At 36.3% G+C, this 20,590-nt stretch overlaps 1 protein-coding gene across 1 annotated transcript in view; it reads left to right on the top strand.

Annotated features, from left to right (window-relative positions):
* POLN (DNA polymerase nu) overlaps positions 1-20,590 on the top strand; it is a 108,339-nt gene that overhangs the window by 77,094 nt on the left and 10,655 nt on the right. Inside the window, exons 19-21 of the mRNA XM_064448981.1 lie at positions 2,664-2,774; positions 6,475-6,553; positions 18,004-18,071. Of these exons, the coding sequence (XP_064305051.1) occupies positions 2,664-2,774; positions 6,475-6,553; positions 18,004-18,071 (258 nt within the window). The remainder of the gene's footprint in view (positions 1-2,663; positions 2,775-6,474; positions 6,554-18,003; positions 18,072-20,590) is intronic.

Below are 20,590 nucleotides of genomic sequence, written 5' to 3'. Positions count from 1 at the left end.
AAGTTACACTGCATCATTTTGAGATATAATGTACTCCCAACACAAAAAAGCCCAAGGAGTCTTTTACTTAATAAATATGCTACATGGCTGCTGGACCGTGGAAGTTCAGACATTTAGTCAAAAGAGCCAATTTACAGAGCCAGGTTTTTTTAAAGTATTTTTTCTTTGCATCAGTCAGAATTTATATTCTTGAAGTTCAGGTGGTATCTGTGATGACAGGGGTGTACAGAGTGCTTCTTGGAGCCTGCAGCTGCAAACTCTTTTTGTATCAGATTTGTTGTTAGCCTACATATTCATTTATATTTAGTGAATCCTAAGAGTGCAGTAATTTGTGGAGAGAAAATATAGCTGGTTGAACTATTTCTTTTAAAAGCTTATTAGCAGAACTGTCAAAATGGATTTCTTTTGTTTCTTAGTACAGTATATGTACCAAGACATTTTGTAGCAATAAACAGTAAATTTGCCATATAATATTACCCATCATTTTATGGGTGAGTGTCATGAAAGGAACATATAGCTTACTTCTAGTAATGAAAATTATAGTACTCCTAGTTTGTAGGGCTTTAAAATCTACTGGAAGCATGAACTGTCATTGTGCCACACAATTGCATTTCTTCATTCATTAATATTACTGAAGAAAAGTGAAGTTACTGAAAATCTGTTTTTAGCTATCATTAAGCCCAATATAGCATATCTAGCAAAATATTACACGTTTACTATATATTTCTTTTATCTAGTTAAAATAACATAGCATTCTTTTCTTAAAGGTGAATGAATTTCAATAACCAGACCTCTATGATAAAGAATTAGGTTTGTGAGTTCAGTAGACAAGAGTGTCATAACTGATATCCTTGATTGTCATCAAAACACACTTGTCTAATTAGTACTTCCCCCTCTTCACACTCCCATCTATCAACCATTGTTTTAACCATTAGTAGTAGAAGAACAATGTTTTGGTTGTACAAGCTCAAAAAAATCTACAGCAGGTCAACATTATTTAATATTTTTCTTGTTAATCCACCTCAGATTCCAACTTCCCAACAAAAACATTCCAACCTAGTAAGCTCATTCTAAGGTAACTTTTCTTTACTTATCTGCAGTTTAACAGTGAACAGCACTCACCTGACTAATATTATTGAGGTATTATGAATGTCTGATGCTCTGTGTAGACATGATAAACATATAAATAATATTAATTTGTGATGAGGATACTTTTGTTAATGTATTAGTATATACGTTATTATACTGTTGGTTTTTTTGGTCAGATTATCAACATATTTAAAGACTACATTAAGACCTAATTCAGATATATATTTGCAGATTAATCTTTGACCACAGAAGCATACTCTGCCACTATTATATGAAAGATGGTATTTGTTTGGGGATGCTAATCAGCTATGAGTATTGCCAGTGTGATTCTGTTGTGGAGACACACCGCACAGAAATAAGGGTATTACAGTAAATTCGTTTTCCCCTGAGAATCCAGTGTTTCAAGAGTTCCATCTTTAGATATTGTCCTTCATGGAAGGACAAATTGGGAAGACTAATTTGTCAAAGAATATCCTAATTCAGCTTCTTGTTCCAAAACTGGCACTTTTGGTATCAGCGCTGCTGGAAATATACTAATTTGCAGAAAGCTCTATTAATTCAGCAGAACCATCTTCATCCTCTGCACATAAGTCTGGGTATGTCTTGTCCATAGTAAGGTCATACCTTTGTGTTTGAATAGTTCTCCTTACCACATGTGCTTGCATATCCTGATTGCCAAAGAGGAGATGAAACTCTTTGGCAGTCTGAACTTCCACGGTATCTAACGATAATTCATGGATAGTCAAGGTGATCAGAAGTGTAATGAAAGTCTTTGTAAAAATATATTTTTAACACGGATGGTTTTTCATTATTCTTAAAATAAGAAGTATAATTTTGAATATAAGCTGCAATAAGGTTTTGCCTGTGTTATTTTCACAAGAGGATCCTCACATCTCTTTTCCTCTTTTAGCTCCTCTCATTTGCCCTCCAAAATAATTGTTTTGGCAAAATATGTCATCAGGCCTAACATAAAGCTTTAATTGTGTTTTCACGTGTTTCTTTTAAACTAAAAAAACCCACCACACTAGGGTTAAGGAAGTTTGGCCCTGAAAGGGACATGAAAATACCACATAAAGAAAATTTTTAAGAAGTTATAACTTTGGTTTTTTTCCCCAAAACCATTTGATAATTTTGAGAAATATTCATTAATGATATAATTACTCTACAAATTGATTTTTCTTTGCTATTCCCAAGTAAACTATTCATTGCATGGAAAGCTCTAATTATGGCTGCTACTGGATAGTTAATTCTGCTAGGTATTTATAGTTTCACCTCCCACAGAGAGAGTTTGCCGGTATATCAGTAGACATTCCTAATGAAAATACAGCTTTAATGAACTGATGTTTTCCTTGTATGACAAGTACCAATTCTCTGAATGAAAAAGTTCTTAGACCAAAAATACAATAAACATTTAAGGTTTAAATAAGAGAAGCTTTGACTATTTTCAGAGGGCAAAATATTAAATTGACTCAGGCAGCATATAATTACAAAAATCTATATTATCTTCAGAAAGAATTTTTGAAATTTACTTGTAATCACTCTAAGAATACTCATTTCTGTTTAAATCCTACAAGGTTATGTCGTTTCCATAATGGGACGTAAAAGACCACTGGCTAATATCAATGCACAGGATTACAAACTACGCACTCAAGCGGAGAGGCAGGCTGTCAATTTTGTTGTTCAAGGTAAAAAACTGCCTGCCTGCCTACCTTCCTACTTACCTACCCATCTCTTTATCTGTGCTTGGCTTAAGTGGACAACTGCTCTGATAATCTCAAAAGAATTAATATTCTGGTAGTCTACCAGAGTAGTCTATCGAGGCTTGTGTTACTATAAATGAGAAGTTTAAATGATGTGTTTTATCTGCCTTGGCAATTGCCAGTAAACAGTATCGTACTACTACTACTAACAGTATCAATGTTCTAATACACTATAGTGCTCTCTGGTAGTTAAATATAGGTATAAATACAGACTATGAATAGAGAAAATATCTAGAACTCAGTGCTTCAGATGTATTGTTATCTTAAAACATTTTCCTTTCTGGTTTTGATTGTTACTCCATAAGGGTTTCTGTGATTATGTTGTTTACAGATTCAGCTTTTATTTTGCCAGATAGCTTTAGTTTAAGAAATATACAACATTACAAGAATCATGCATTGTTATTATTTGTTTTGAAACCCAACTCATTTTTTGTAAGGACATTCAAACTTAATTCTGTGGAGGGCAAGAAAAAAGGTGGGTTTTTTTTCAGAAAAACATTGAAAATCTGCCATATAAGTTGGAAATGTAAAAATCAGCATAAAGTGCTCAAATGTTAGTTAATCTGATGCATTAACATACCCTGTTGAAATTGCTTGGGCCTCAGTCTTATACAGAATTTAGCCACCTAAAGAAAAAAATTTAAACTGAGCAGGCAGTCCAAGACTGAGATCCCTCCTACCAAGCTATCCCTTGGAGGAATTATTTTTTTACCTGGATGACGCTAAGGGTTTTCATTAAGTTACATTGGAAGCCTACAATTTACAGGCAAGTAAAAAGTGCTTTCGAGACATGGCAAAGGTGTGCTTTTTATAAAGTGATTTGAATTTTCCTTTTGAAAGGATCATGTGGTTTTTCTTTGTTTTCCTTTCTAAATATTATTCATTTTAATGTTTCATTTTAAAAATTACTTAAGTATTTATCTAATATTTGGCACTCTGTATAATTAGTAACAGAATTTAAGTACCGTCTCTGCAAGGGTATGTACAGATCTAGAATTCTGGTATACACCCTCTTGCTTGAATAATAGTTGTGCTCAGGTGATGACTGCCTTGCTGTAGTCCACACCCAACTGTAGAATTTTAAAATAACCTTATAAAATGTGCTGCAAAGCTTGCACAGTTGTAACATTGGGCATGCCCGTACAACCTTCTCCAGAGACTTGTGTTCAGTTTACCTGGGTTTCCATCCAGCTGGCTGGGAGCCCTCTCCAGTTGAAGGCACAATGCTTGAGCTAATACGGCGAGCCCTGCTGAGTGTACAGTGTAGCATTAATAAAGCTACATGGCCTTCTGAGCAGCACTTTCTTGTGTCCATCTGTCCAAAGAGCTTGGAGGTGAGGCACAGCTATCACAGGACTGGCTACGAAACACACACTCACATGTACCTACAATAATAAGATTAACATATTTCATTGTTGGTTCAAAATATACAGGAGGACAAATCTGGTGAAAAATAGCCTGTTATTCAAAATGTGATAATAAAAGGTGTGATGAAGCAAGGATTAAAAACTAAGTATCCCTGAATTTTATGAAAAATGTCATTCTACACTATGATATATTATTTTCAGGATTTCAGCTATGAGATAATATTCTAAGACTGTAAAAACTTTCTAAATTATGCTAAAACATCTTATCACAGTGTACTAAACTGCATTAATATATGTGTTTTATAGTTATATCTAATAGTCTAATTAATTTAAGCAGTTTGCATTTTGGTTATGGTAGCAGCAACTGATAACAAAAGGCTTCTTTTGATGCACGAAAATATTGAGAGGAATATAGAGTTCCAGTTTAACTTACTATCACTGGATTTCCCACAGTTATTTCACAATGTTTTTTCTCTTTTTGAGTATTTTCAAGTTCAATAGTCTTTACCAATGTTCAGCAAAATTTTCTTCAGTTATAACGCAGCTCTACCTAACTTTTACTCTTCTGATTCTCTCTCCTACCCCACTGAGAGGGAGTGAGCAAACGTCTGTGTGGGGCTGAGTTGCTGGCTGGGTTAAACCGCAGCACCATCTCAATAATTAGCTGTGGATCTGCACTTGATATAGTTAATGAGTAAAACAGAGTCTCTGTATGGGATTCAGAGAAGGCAGCCTGCCATAGAAACTATGAAGAAAGAAGAGGTGTTTAGCCTATCTCCTCAATCCCTTCGATATTCTCTCTTAGCCAAAAGGGCCAGCCAGCCATGTCCTGGGGTGCATCAAGCACAGCACAGTTACCTGGTCAAGGGAGGTGACTTGTCCCACTTGATGCTGCACTGGTGCAGCGCCCCCTCGAGCACTGTGAGCAGTTTTGGGCACCTCAATATAGAAGGACATCAAACTATTAGACTGTGTCCAGTAGAGAGTGACCAAGATGGTGAAAGGTCTCGAGGGCAAGGCTTTTATGAGGAGAGGCTGAGGTCACTTGCTGTGTTCAACTTGGAGAAAAGAAGGCTGAGGGGGGACCTCATCACAGCCTGCAACTTCCTCAAGGCGGGCAGCAGGGGGGAAGGTGCTGATCTCTCTGGTGACCAGAGATAGGACACAAGGAAATGGAGTGAAGCTGCATCAGGGGAAGTTCAGATTGGACATTTGGAAAAGGTCCTTCACTGAGAGGGTGGTTGGTCACTGGAACAGGCTCCTCAGGGCACCAAGCCATGGCACCAAGCCTGTCGGAGTTCAAGGAGAGTCTGGGCAATGCTCTTAGTCGTATGGTTTAGTTTTAGTTGGTCTTGCAAGGAGCAGAGAGTTGGACTCAATGATCCTTGTGAGTCGCTTCCAACTTGAGATATGCTGTGATTCTATGATTCTATGGGAAGAGTGCCTTTACCGTGTGCATACCTGGCTGTTCTTTATTCCTACTCTGGAAATTGAACCACTTGGAAGAAAGAATTCAAAATTCATTGAGTTAGGGGGTGCAAAAAGATGTCTACAGTCTAGTACATTTAGGATATCTGAAGGGACGGGAATTATGGCTTGCAATCCTTACTTAAAGGATTGTTTCTGTATTTTATTTGCTAAATCTTTATGTAAAATGTATTAAGCCCCTGTTTCATGGTTCAGAACAGACCCTTTCACCAAACTGCAGGCCTGGAGGATCGTTCTGCCTCTTGATCACCAGAAATGCGTAATCTATTATGTAACATGACACTCTTTTATGCACCACTGCTCTTCATGCTGTAATGTAATGAATATACATTACATACACATGGAAATATGAAAGAGCATAAAATTAAGTTTTCAAATGGAAATGTAGTGCTGAAACAATGTTCTAACCTTTTGTGACATTAAATTTTAATTGATTTATAGGTAAATTTTAATTCCAATTTAGAGTTAGGTAATTTCAGACATTTTTTATAAAAAGCAATTTTTCAACTTATGGCCGTGACTGACAATTCACCTTTAATTAACACATAATTTCATACTATTATTTTCTGGTTTTAATTAACGTGTAATTATTTAGTTTGTTATTTATTAATCATATGATCTGTTTCACGTATTACGTGAATTAAGTCTGCTAGCTTTGCAATTTCTTATAATTCAGAATTCTCAGATGTTTTTTTGATCCGATGCCATAGTTCCAAGAACATTTTCCTTTTGCATACTTGAAATTAAAAGCAGATCACTTTTGTTTGTAGGATCTGCAGCTGATCTTTGTAAAATGGCTATGGTGGAGATTTTTACCTCTGTTGTCATTTCTTCGACTTTAACAGCCAGGTTAGTAATGACTGACTGCAAAATTGCTTGATTTTAAAACAAAATTAGTTGAAATGAATGTGTTTCTGCATTTTAAGCAGCTGTAGAAATACCAGTATGCCTCTGAATCTTTTAACATGCAAGGACTTGTGGGATGGTTTTATACATTCAAAGTTATATCTTTGTGCATAAATGGTTGGATCTGTAAATCCATCCCAAGGCGATGAAGTGCCCTGGGGCCATTTAAACTGAGTCAGATCTAGTTCAGTGGTAGTTCCGCATCTTTGAAATCAAGCCCACTGATCATATCCTTCCTGTATTTTGAGTGTATTGTACAATGGGAATTGAACATTCAATGGGCTGGGAAAAAAACAGGAATCAGGAAACCAGTGCTCAAGCAAAATAAATGAACATTTTTTATTCTTTTATAGATGGCTTTCCTTTGCTAAAGAAAAGCTAGGCCATCGTGATTCTCTTCTGCTGTGACTGCCCATAGTTGGGTAGGAGATCACAGAATGTCCTCAAGATTCTTACGCCACTAGCAGAAATAATGAAGTCTACTTTTCCTGTAATAAAAGGTGGAGAGGATGATGCAGAGAGCCAGTGAGCATTGTTAGTTGCTGCAATAGAAAGATACTTTGAAGGCAAACATGCAGAAAAAAACCCCAAACAAATGGATTCTCATCTTTTTTAATGCTGTAGCAAACTATCCAGTAGAACATGAATTTTTGCAGTAGAAGTTCAGATAAAAGCAGAGATAGCAGTTAATGCAGAGCACCAGAGTTTCTGTTGCCAGCCAGAAGGGGAAATCACAAAGGAGTAGCTGTAGCAATCATGTATTAAGGACTTCAGTGGGAGTTTAGGTCAGTAAAAAGCAACAGGATTTGGCCTTCCAAAAATACTTTGCAAGTGTGCATAATATCTAACCTATAAATAATCTGTGTGTTTGTGTGTGTGTCATTTATACACAGCAGTGTTATCTTACTTGATCAATGTTTCAAAATGTAATTTCTAATTACAAATATAAATTGCATGTGTTGAATTCAAAGGTACCATCGCTTCTATGCCAAAAATAATACTTGTTCTGAGTAACACTCTTTAAGTGTTCTTGCAACTTTTTGAGCAAAATACCATTGAACTATTAAAAAAGAAGAAATGGCCTGCTAGTACAAATCTGAAATGGGAAATGGTTCTTTGGCGAAGATACTGCGTGCATTCAGACAATGATACATTTATGTATCAAATGTCAGATGATGTACTATAACATATTGCATTGTACATTTTGGGGCAGATTCTCTGCACTGATTATAATTCTTCCCACTGCCTGAGTTGTATGAAGAGACCAGAATTTGGCAGCTGTGGCCTGGCTGAAAATTTCTGTAGCAGGTGTAACTTTGAGTTAGATTAGTGATAGAGCAGCTGTCTTCTGGAACAAGCGGCTCACAGTCTTTAATGGAGGATGGAAGTGGAGGTGGTGAGAGGGTAATGAACGTACTCCCCTCTGCATTTCCTACCTAGCAGACAGATCTTTACGTTCAATAACTAACTGTTTGTTCTAATTCTGAGGAAGGCAAAGTTGTTTGCAACTAATGCCATGTCTGATAATGCTCATGAATGCATTCTCCTCTCAACAGAAAATTTTACTTGGGTTGTCCTTTCTCAAATCTATTTCTTTTAAAGAAGTAGTGTCACCAAATGGCTAAGGAGGTAACAGACATGGGGAAGTATTGAAGTTTTACATGTTGAATTTCCTTGTGTTGTGAAAGCATAGAGGAATGGCTACACTGGGCCTCAGAAAAGTATCACTGCCCATCCTTCTTGTTCCTATCATAAATGTCACAGCTGGGAAAGACCAAGACTGCAAGGGCATCTGAAAGAGATGGACTACTTTAAACTGGAATTTTGAACTCCTGCCAGCCATTAGCAAGTGGATGGCTTTGCTAAAGGAGAGCGTTTTGATAGTCACTAATGGGTCCTTGCTGTAATATTTAGTAGGTACTTACAAGCCAGGCTTGTCAGAAAAGCACAATCAATGCCTTTATAATTCTGTGAACGCTCACCTGCTTGGACAGTAGCGTTTGAAAGCATGACTGTTGTCTTGTGAAAAGAGTACAGGACTGAAACTTGAAAATTGGTGTTTCTGCTTGTCTGCCAGGTGACATTCAGTTAGTTATTTTTTCAGTGGTCTGTTTCTTGATTTTCTTATCGGTCAATTCAGGATAATGATCCTAACATCCTTTGTAAAGCGCTTTGAAAAATATTGTTAAAAGGCAGTGTAGACATAATTGGTGCTGTTGTTGTAACAGTAGGAATGCACAGCAGCTTTTCCAAAATGAGAAATACAATCAATCTCCTAATATCATCACATCAGATCATACTAATTCCAAAGACAGTGCACTACTATCTTTTATTCTCTCTTTACCCCCTTGTAAGTATTTTTTTTCCCTATTAGAACTTCTAATTTTGGAAACAGGGTTTTCACTTTGAACAGCATATCAAAGAGAAATATCTTTTATAGATGCTTTAGAAGTGATTATGAATGCCACATTTACACTGGGAGACAGTATCCTATAAGGCATAGCCAAGTAGTGGCTAGCACCCAATACTGTGTATTCCTTACCTTGGAAATAAATTTTTAAAAAAGTAAATTCTAGATAAGATCTTACAGTTTTTAGAGTTAGTTTGCAGGTATGTTGGCAGTCTTCTCCACTGACAGCACTGCGTTCATTTTTCATACACTATAAGCTGTTCAGCTATGAACAAGCTCTGACCCCACAGTACGAAGCTTTTTTTTTCTAGGGGCAGTAGTCAGCAGATTTTCAGTTATTGTTTGCACATATGATATTGCATTTGGAAGTCAGAGAAAGGTAATCAGGTTACATTTTCATGATGCTTCATCAGAGAGGCCCTCTTGATGAACACTATGTTCCACTATGACTTATCAATGACTGTTCTGTCAACTAGCACTCTCATTTTTTCGCTTTGTGTTTCTTCATCTTGTAATTCAAATGCCAGCCTAGCAACTTATGCTGTTGACAATATAAAGTCAATCAGTTACCTGGAAATGACTTTACAGATATGGAGAAAAGTAGCATTAAATGCAATATATATGATAAGGAACTGATATTAGTATGGGTTACCTACTGGCATCAGTGTTAACGTCCCTGAATTTTGTGTGGCACTGATGAGTAATCAGAATGATTTATCCAGACTTCTTCCATATTACCTAGATCTTCGTTAAGATGCTGTTCTGCTGCTGATGGCCAAGTTGCTTACTGAAAATGTGCTGCTGACATAAATTATTCAAGTGACAGCTTTTACCTGTCTGATACAATTCACAAGAACCTCCACACAATGTTTCCTGCAGGCAGATGATAGCAAAGAAACTTCTGATGTGAAACCAAAGCATACAGTAGCAGCTGAAAGGCACATTTATGGAATTGATGACAGTGTAAAGGTATTTGGTGAAATCAAATGGACAGTTTAGTTATTTTCAGTGTTTAAAACATCATTGCAGTGGCAGAGGCATGGAAACTTGGTTAGGAAGAAGGATGCTGGCAAACTTTGGAAGAATCACTGCTTATAGCAATTCTTGTAAAAATTATCCCTTTGTAAGCTGAAGATGCACTGATGTTACCCAAAGTCTACCTGGTACTACACGGACTTCACAGAAAGTCGTTAAAGATTATAATACCCCAACAACACGCAAATTAAATTTAACAAGTCTACAGAACTATTGAGTAATCTGGTGTGAATCCAGGAATTCTGCTTTCTCACCAATTTATTGTTCCTTCAGCACTGGATCCGTGCCACAAACACACAGCTTTACTTCTCAGCATGTCCAAAGCCTCGTTAAAGAGACAGGTTCAGCAACAGGCCAGATATAAATGAATGATCCAAAAAGGAGGAGCCGCTAGCAAATAAAAGGAAGAGGCACAACCTTATTTTCTTGGTCCCAGCTGCTTTTCAATAGCAGTGGATGTTGGAGGTTTTGTATGTCTTCCTCAGGGAACAAACACTTTAATCAAACTAATGATTTTCTGAGTTGGTGAACTGTAAATGCAGCTCGCTTCTACACAGATAGCTAAATTAGTTAGAAACAGCCCTAATCGTCCCAGGAACAAGCATTGTGTTATGTGACCTGGATTTTTTTCAGATACAAATCACATGATAAATCACAAAAGATTTATTTGTTGGAAATAGCTTCAGTTTTAGTTACACACAAGAACCTAGAGGCATTTTTATAAGGTGCGTAGGGATTCAAGCATTAATACTTTATTGACTGCGTATTGTTTCTCAGATTCATACAAAAGGACATGCTGATAAAACCAACTTCTTGACTACATCATAGCTTCAACCAAATACATTCAGTAAACTGCTTAGTGCTGCTGCTATGTGTGATGATTTTCTTCAATTCTGGGCATAAATCTTATGTCCCTTTATCTGTTTCTTCAGGAATTAAAGAATTGTTTTTACTCATGTTTCTTCTGTAGCAATTTTCTAGGATTTTCAAGTAAATGCTTATTGCTCCAGTAGTCTGCGCACAATTCCCAGTATATGGTTGCAGATCTGCTTTAAAGGATTAATCTCTAGCAAGATTGTCAACTTTTATCCTTAGCCTGATACTGGAGAAATAGAATCACAAGGAATAGATAAAAGCTTTGGATTCTGCTTGAGAGAATAAGATTTCTATTTTACAGGTGTATGCTTTTGTTTCAGTAGCAGAAGGAAACGTCCTAGATCATATTGCTATGTCAGAAATGGCTGTCAGTTCTCCATAGCCTCTGTCCCAGTCCAGCATCTAGCTCCTCGCTTCCCGAAGTGGCTAAATAACATTGTATTTCTAGGAGTGCTGTGACTTAGCAAAATCATTACTTTCCTCAAGCATTCAAAGCAGTATTTTACAAGTATCCACAAGATGGTGAACTGTTACCTGAACACTTCATGCATAGTGAGCCAGAACAAGTTGGAATGATTTATTCTTTATAGAAGGAGCTAAATATAATTAATATGCTTAAATATCACAGCCAAAAAGGACATTAATGATGTGGCAGGTTTTTCAGTGTTCGTTTCTCTGGGTCGTTCAACACAAATAAATAATTTTTATTAATAAAAACCTTTTGTAGGTAATCTTTTAGATTGGTATGTTTTAAACCACTTTGGGTACATGCAAAAATTCTATTATCTTTAATTAACCATCTGTTCAGCTTCCTTCTCTTCATGATGTAGCTGCTGAGAAAACAAATTTCACAGGTTAGCTGAATTGTTGTGTTAAAATGTCAAAATATCTTGGTCTTTATTATGGAAACACTGAAAGAGGTAGCTTAAAGTTAATGCAGGTAGCATCTATGCAGGCATGCTATATCTTAAGCTACAGCTTTTATTCTATCGCATTAGAAATCCTTATAGATGCAGCTTCAAAAGAAACTTGAAAAATCTATAAAATGTTACTGTAACCTTGTTCCCTAGTTACATGACAACTTAATAGGCATTCTTTGCACTGGCATCCGTGTACTTTTTGGGGAAACTGTGGCACAATTAAATAACAGGTAATAATAGTAGTATCAGAAAAAAATTAATACAGCTTTAGTGTAGGGAACATAGAGATTTCTAAGATTAACTGGATCCAACATCCATCTGGTCCATTATTGCTGAGCGTGGCCAGTAGCAGATGCTTCAGGAGGAAGGTGTAAGATCTGTAGTAGGATAGCCTGTCTGACTGCTTGTGGGGAGACAGTCTTGCTCTGATTGTGGGAACAAGTCTAAGTTCTGAAATGGAAGATTTAAAAGTCTTCTCCCAAAATCATTGTACGTCATCATTTCATTTATTACATGAGCAAGCATTCTAGCTTTTTCTGGCAATGTGTTTCATTACCTGCCTTTTAAACCACTATTTTGTCTTACTAAAGGCAAATTTATTAAGTATTAATTTCTCAAATTTTCAAGTCATTAAGTTCTTGTTTTTCATTTACAGAACATAAAACATCTTTCAATTTTTTATTCTTTTTTCATATTCCCCCATTTATCTGATTTCAAAATATCTTTTTCTTTTTATCCTTTTTTTCTAACCACTTAACAGCTTTTATGTTCTTTTGGAAATTCTTTAGAACTTATCATTATATACAATGCTTTTAACCGAGTACTCTCTTATCAGCAATTTTGAAGTCTCCCATTATGCCTTTAGAGGTTTCAAATTCAAAATGAAAAAAACATGATGTTACTAGTTGGATGATTATTTTATTCATCAATAAAAGGGGATAACACAGGATGATGGACAAGGATATTAATATTTGGGATATAAAATCTGATACTGTTGTATCAGAAAACGGTATTAATGTCAATGATCTGAGACATAGCCCTTTTTTAAATAAGAAGAAAACCATGTGTGAATAGAAAATGACTGATTTCTTTACAGTATTTCTAAACGTTTATTGTGCTACCAAGTGATCATTAATACCCTTTTTAAAGTAGTGTGCTTTTAGTAACTTTTAAAATGTTTATAGATTTTTTATTTTACCTATATAAAAACGTAACTATTAACATTATCTTATGTTCTTAAGTAATGCATTATAGGATTCTTCTCATTTTAACTAGATTTTTTATGCAAACAAATGAGCTATGATGGATTTGTAATATCCCAACTTTTTTGCTCCTTCTCCTGAAAGAATCCTTTGCCTTTAGGAAATCTATTGCTCAGGTATGTTTTAGTTCTTAGCATGTCTTCGAATTAGAAATAAAATGTGTAATTTTTCATGGCAATTTTACCCAAGTGCTCTAACTCAGAGTCAGACAACCTGATGGTGTCACACCATCTTTTTTCTGAAGATGTAGAGCTAACCAACAGGAAGTATCTTAAACTGTTTTAGTCTGGGCTCTCAGCCTGGTTCTCAGTCAGAATAAGGTGCCCTTAATCCCTTATAAAATCACAGAACCAATTAGGTTGGAAAAGACCCTTAAGATCATCGAGTCCAACTGTATTATGCATGACAATTGGATCTGTTACTTAAAGCTTTCTCAGTTACCCAACTTTAAACCTTACTTTAATTTATTTTCTGTTCATACTCTTAAACCAGCCAGCTCAATATAACATGTGAGCTCCTTTCAGATATTCCTTAAGCAATATACTTAGACCCTACACATGTGGTTTCGCCCATCTCGTTCCCTTTTTTAATGCCCCTGGTGCTTCGTTAGACCTCCCATGGGAGTGTCAGGGGCTGTGGTGAGGGAAGTGAATAGAGACAGCAACTGAGACTGAAGTGACTTTTGAGGGGTCTGGAACGGGCATGTGGTCTGTCCAGATTGCCTGCTACCAAATGATGGAGTAAATCAACTGACTGTTGGTCTGTAGTATTCATTGGTGGTTTGTATTTTGCATTATCTTCATGCAGAGCAGTCTGGAAGACTTGACCATGTTATGCTTCGGATGTGCTGTTAACAGCAGTAAAAATTTCCCTGGTAATACAAAAATGTATCACAAAGAAGTACAGAGGGCTGTTCTCTCTGTCTAACTTCAGGTATCCAATGTGGGTAGCTGTATTAGGAGGTCGTACCCCCTCAAATTCAATGTCAATTCAGAACACCTAAGGTAAAGCCTACCTTGGCCCCTGACTATAGAAGGAGCATGAATTACTTTAAGCATCTCTTGGCACATTGTAACAGCCCAGAACTCTGCACATCGCTGTTAAAAAACAGCTTCCAATAAAGCTACTATAATAATCTTGTCTTTTTTTCCCTATCCTACATCTACACTGGCCTCTTCTGTGGGATATTCCTACAATAGAGTCTGCAGGGTGTCACGCCACAGCACTCTTGTTGGCAGTTTAGACAAAGTGTTGTTTCCTTTAATGGTAAAGTAATACAATTTCTCTCCAATAAAGTAATAGCTGTTTTGCTGAAGTCAGCTCAATAGTGTACTTATTTCTAGGCAACAAATTTGAAGGAGTCATGGGAAAACTTGCAATTCTGTAGTTTAGAACAGAGAGGTCCAGATCTGGAATATATTGCTTTATAGTAACAAAGAAAATCCTCATTTGTTCTTATCTGGCCTAGTACTAGGAAAAAACAAACTATAAAGAATCAATATGGCCTCATAAATAGAATACTATGAAAAAAAAATATCTTGATGAGAGATTAATTAGTTTTGGCATATATTAAATCAATAATATGATTATGATGATATAGTAATGATAACTGGGTGGGTCCACTGAAGGCCTGAGAAGTTCAGTCTGTGTTGTTTCATAAGAAACTGAAAGAATGATGAATGTAATGTTGGAGAGACTAAAAAAGGCTTTCTTTTAAAAATTCTATAGTGCAGCATAATAGTTGTGTGCTGGGCACACTAAACTGATGTCAAAAGCCATGCTCAGACTGGCAATCACAGAAATACTTCTGCACTTGAAGGTGCAGGCTGTAGCAGTATCTCCATTCCACACGACAGTCGTACTCGGATGCTGGTCATGTTTCTCAGTAAAAGAAATCATGTGTGCACTCATAAAAAATGATGCCTACTCTGTAGGCGATCAAGAAAATACTTAATAAAATATTAGCTTCTAAATCAAAGTCGTTCTCATCACCCGTAGAACAACACAAATACTAGTCTTTGCCTGGTTTGCAGTCTCTAATCTAGTTTACCATAGCTTTTAGCAAGAGATAATGAGAGGAGCTTGCTATTTCAATATTCCATCAAAGTGATGACTCAGTTAAGCTATTAAACAAAAGTATGAGGTTTCTTCCAAACTTGTTTCACTCAGGTGTGCAATGGGTGGGTGTGTGCGTGCAATGGAATGGTGAAAGCTACGAATTTTGAATGTGTAAATTGCTTTGATTTTTCTTTCATCTGCATTGATGTAAAATTGAATGCTTCCTTCTTTGGCACAGCGTATCGCATGTGAATGTTATTACTTTAACAACCCTGAAAAAATACAGGTGGCCCTGTACTATAAACCTGCAAGAACAGAAACCATTAAGTTGATGTGAGATGGATACGAGAGAGAGAGATAAGAGATCATAAAGAAAATCTAACTTGTTTGATGAAAATTAAGAAGAAATAGTGTATACTATTCCACTTCTCTGCATCAAGCTAGGAAATAATATTTAGCATTAATTAAAACGTATATCTTTCATTCAAAAATAGAGGTGTATTAGAAATACTTATTTATTAGATCCTACATCTCCAAAATAACTATTATCCCCATTTTCTAATTGAATGTGTGTTGCTTAGCAGGAGAGTAGCAGAGCTAGGAAGAGAACCAGCAATGCTAACTTCTAGTTCTGTATTTTAGCAGACAGAATATTGTCCTGAACTTCAAATTAATCGCTAGATGTTTAAGATGGAGTAGATGTAATTCTGCAGCTGTGTGCAGTTCCTCAGTTAACTGGCAAAGTAACCACGCTGATAGGCTGTGCTGTTCAGGATGGTAAGCATTGAGAAGCAGGGTCCTTTAGCCCAGATGGAGAACCAAGCTAAAATAGCTGTGCTGGTTTCAGTAGATGAACTGGAGCATGTAGACTTGTGCCAAGTCTATCGTGCTGTCCAGACAGAAATTTTGAATTCAGTCCACATTGCTTCCGCAGGTTTTCTGACTCACATAAGGTAGCACTGATATCTGATTAGACCCTGCTCCTGCTGAACTCGGGTTTTCCTTTTAGCGTGGAGATGAGGTGATCAGTTGACCCAATGCTGGGTGGTTTTGAAAATCCAGTTATTTTTCCTCCATTCCTAAGTCATGATAAATTAATAAAATTTTTTATGTATATTATAAGTTCTTCTAAGAAAGGACTTTCCCTTACCAAATATTCAGAATAGAAGGTGCTGTAATCCCGACTGAAGGCATGAGACACTACCCTGGTACAAATAATAACCAGTCTATCACATTTTTATTGCACTGGTTTAATCAATGCAATTATTTTCATTTATTCCATTGATTCACAGTATATTCAGAGGTTTTAATGTTCACAATTCTTTCACATTTATATCTTTTTATAAGTAATTTCAATGATTATGAGGAATCTCTTGCTTTAATTAATTTACTTGCATTGGAAATTGTAATTTTTCATGTAACTGTATTCTCCTGCTATAGATGATCCTGGTCTTTTAATCTCTTTTTGTATCCTGTGTCCCAATTTCCTATTAGAAATATGTTAATCTGTTTCACTCTGCTTCTGACTATGTTGTAAGTGACTAATAATTTAAGATCTATTATTAGAGCTCACCACACTGTTAGTCAATGTCACATTGTAATTTAAGGCAGTGTGAAACTATCTTAGGACATTTTCTTGAAAGCTGTGAAGAGTTATAAGTAGTAACCATATTGATGTTTCAGCCATTTGTAAAGAATTATTTACTTGAATAACTGCTAGGTTTTAAGAAAAGTCCACAATGAGCATTAATTTAAATGTTATACACAAACTACAAAGCAGTTTGGAAATAGGTGGTACAGTTTCATGACTTAGACTCCCAGCTATAATAATTAAAGAAGTAATAAAATAAACCTAGTAGGAATATAGTCTCATCAGATATACAGTATTTTTCCTTCCTGCATGACAACTACACTGAAAGATTATATGAAAGATTATATCTATTTTGCTGTGGACTTGATTCAATGAAATACAGTTATTATTTCCATTGTGAAAGTAGTATCGCACCCAAACCAACAATTTAGGGTGCTATTTCTGTAACTGAACAATTAAGTCACCGTCCACGTGCAAGAGAGCTATTGATATAGAACTACTACAGACAAAGAGAAAAAGCAAGCAGCAGTATGAATTCATTACAAAACAGCTCTAACTGAAAGAGCTGGGGTACGTGTGTAGTTCCACGTCTTTCAAGATATTACTGCATTCAGCTGTACACTCTGTCCTTATGAAGGCAACTGTCCTAACAGCAGAGGCAACAGATCAGGTTGTGTGTCTACGCCTACGTTTTCATTCTTCAACCCACTTTTGTCAGCATGAGGCCATCTACTTTGCACTTAAGTGAAAAGATTATTTCCTGGAAAGGACTCAAGTCACTGGCCAACTAGGAGTTAATGTTGGTATACCAGTGAGCCAAATTCTCTTACTATTATTGACCTAATTTGCATTAGTAAAACCGCCCATTTGCAACCACATCTATTCCAGCTCAACTTGAAAAAACAAGCTGTATTAACAAAACATAGCCTGTCTCTATAATTTCTTGCAATTTTCTGCAAGTTACATAGGTTTTAAGTAATACCTTGTCACATCATCAAATCCCTGAATGACATTTATAAGGCAGCAAGCACAGTTTGGGTTTATGACCATGGCCTTTGTGTTTTCAGAATATGTGGAGTAGCAATCCTTTTAACTCCATTAATGATTTTTCCATTTTCTTAGGATGTTTATTTTCATATTAACATATCTATTGTGCCTGTGATGATTTGTTGATGATATGAATGGAAAGCACTGTTAGAAATTTCTTGTGTATGTTATCTAAAGTCTCTCAAATTTTTCAGGTTAATTGCCCAGATTCATGATGAGTTGTTGTTTGAAGTAGAAGATTCTCAAATCCAGGAATTTTCAGGTTAATACAATCTCTCTTCCCTTTTCTCCCCCACCCCATTTTTTCTCCCTATAATCTGTGATTTCTCAGAGGATGAAGAATTACTGTAACAAGAAGCAGCACATTGATTCTCATGATTAAGAAAAGGTATACTAAACAGATTTTTCTGACTGTTTTCCACTGCTGGCTCTTACGTAGATAAAACGTGATACATTCCTCATCTGGAGTTCATTAACATGCTTATTTGTATTTAGTTTTCTTATCGAGATACCCTCATCCAATGTGTGAATCCCGTAAAGCGAAAAAATACTTTCTCAAAGGCTTCAAAGGGGTTTAGAAGAAAATAAACCAGCTTAAAAAGAATGGCATGGAAAGTAACTTCCTAACTACTTATGATTGAGGCCTGTTACATAAAGAAGTTTGAAATTCTTAATGTAAGAATATAATGTACTATAATTTCTAAGTTAGTTTACTGCTTTTTTTATATTAAGAGAACTTTATGATGGAACTTTCAAGGTTAAGGGTTAGTAAAAGTTCCTGCCTACATTTTTGTCCTCTCATCTGGCTTACTTCCAGACATTATTTTCTAAGCCAGAGTTTGTCTCAGCATCTGGTACAAATTTAGCTAGCAAACGAGGGCACATGTGAGGCTGTCGGTCTCTTCTCCAGTAAGCTGTGGGTTTATTCCTGTAGGCACCAAATGTTTATTCACAAACTTTGGTCTAGTTTGAAGCTCAACAATACCTTTGGCTAAAACAATTAGCATAATGTCACAAATATTGTAAATGAACCAACAGAAGAATATCTTCCATTATAACCTAAGAAAAAATTAATTTCACTTTCCTGCGTTGCGTTCATTTAAACAGTACAATTTGCCGTATTAGTCTCATTTCATCACTGATCCCTCTTGTGAGTATTAGCTCATAATGAGAACATTAAACCTCCATCTAATCAAAACAAAGAACCTGGGAAATATTAAAGTTCAAAATATTAGGCGCATTGTAATGAATTAGGTTAATATATTAACATTTGACCTCTAAATACAGGAGTTCAAATCTGGTTTAAATTAAGAAAAACACCATACAATTTATCACAGATTGCAGTATATACCCAGAAAAGACCAATGTCTAAAAGTGCAATAGTTTCATCGTTTCAGAGAAAGTATAGGATATTGAATGAGATCTGTAAGACAGCGTAGAAGGATTTTTATTATCTGTTTTTATAAAACTAGTATAATACTGAAAAGATAAAGATTATTTACGGTTGCTTATACATAAAGAAAATAAAAGATTCTGCCCTTATTGGATCAAATTCTGATCTCTGTTACTAGTATGAATTTGTAGTAAATTCAGCAAAACCAATACTTTTCCAGTATAATGGAAAAAACCTCTAGCCACTGTATGAAGAATAGTAATAAATTATCCCGCTATATAAGCATGATGACTAGAGGCTTTTTTCTGAAAACACAGTAAGAGTCCAGTTCAAATACTCAAGATGTGTCTGTTCTACACACTGCAGTGTAACTTGTTTGTGTATCTCCACATCTAGGTGCAGTGTACAGAACAAACATACCTGTAAATTCCTTGTTCTGCTTCAAAGCTGTAACCATGTAACTGAAGTTGCTAAGATGACCTTTAGGTAATGGACCTGGGCATTCTAGAAGTCTGAGATAACTTGCAAATTGTCACTGCACTCAACACAGGCTGCCAAGCTTGAGTGTTCAAGATGGAAGTTTGTTTCTTTCTGCTGATTAAAGATTGATTTTTAGGTTTGTCTTTGTTTTTCCCTAAGAGGCAAAGAAAAATAGAAAATTCTGCAATACAGTAACTTTCAGATATGCTTGCTTACCTTGGAACAGAAGAGTGGAACAATGTCTTTTCATTAACACTAAAGGCCAACCTAAGACACACATTTCCTTCTTCATTTCATCATTCATTTCTTCATTCATTCATTTCCTTCCCCTTTACTCATCACTGGTGAGGCCACACCTGGAGTACTGCATCCAGTTCTGGGCTCCCCAGTACAGGACAGATATGGACATACTGGAGATAGTCCTATGAAGTGCCACAAAGATGATTAAGCAACTGGAACATTTCTCCTATGAGGAAAGGCTGAGAGAGCTGGGACTGTTCAGCCTAGAGAAGAGAAAGCTTGGGGGGATCTTATTAATATATCTACATACTTGAAGGATGGAGCACAGAGGATGGAGCCAGGATCTTTCCAGTGGCACACAGTGACAGGACCAGAGGCAGTGGGCACAGACTGAAACACGGGAGGTTCCCTTAGAACATCAGGAAACACTTTTTTACTGTGTGATCAAGCACTGGCACAGGTTGCCCAGAGAGGCTGTGGAGTCTGTTCTTGGAGATATTCAAAAGCCATCTGGAAACGGTCCTGGGCAATTGGTTCCAGACGGCCCTGTTTGAGCTGCAGGTTGGACCAGATGACCTCCAGAGGTCCCTTCCAACCTCAACCATTCTGTGATTCTGTGTTTTATGAATAGTTCTGCTACTGGTAAAAAAACTAATCCAAGTTGGCTT

This window comes from Phalacrocorax carbo, chromosome 4 (genome assembly GCF_963921805.1).
Source record: "Phalacrocorax carbo chromosome 4, bPhaCar2.1, whole genome shotgun sequence".
Lineage (NCBI taxonomy): Eukaryota > Metazoa > Chordata > Aves > Suliformes > Phalacrocoracidae > Phalacrocorax > Phalacrocorax carbo.
This window is presented reverse-complemented; position numbering and strand designations above follow the sequence as displayed.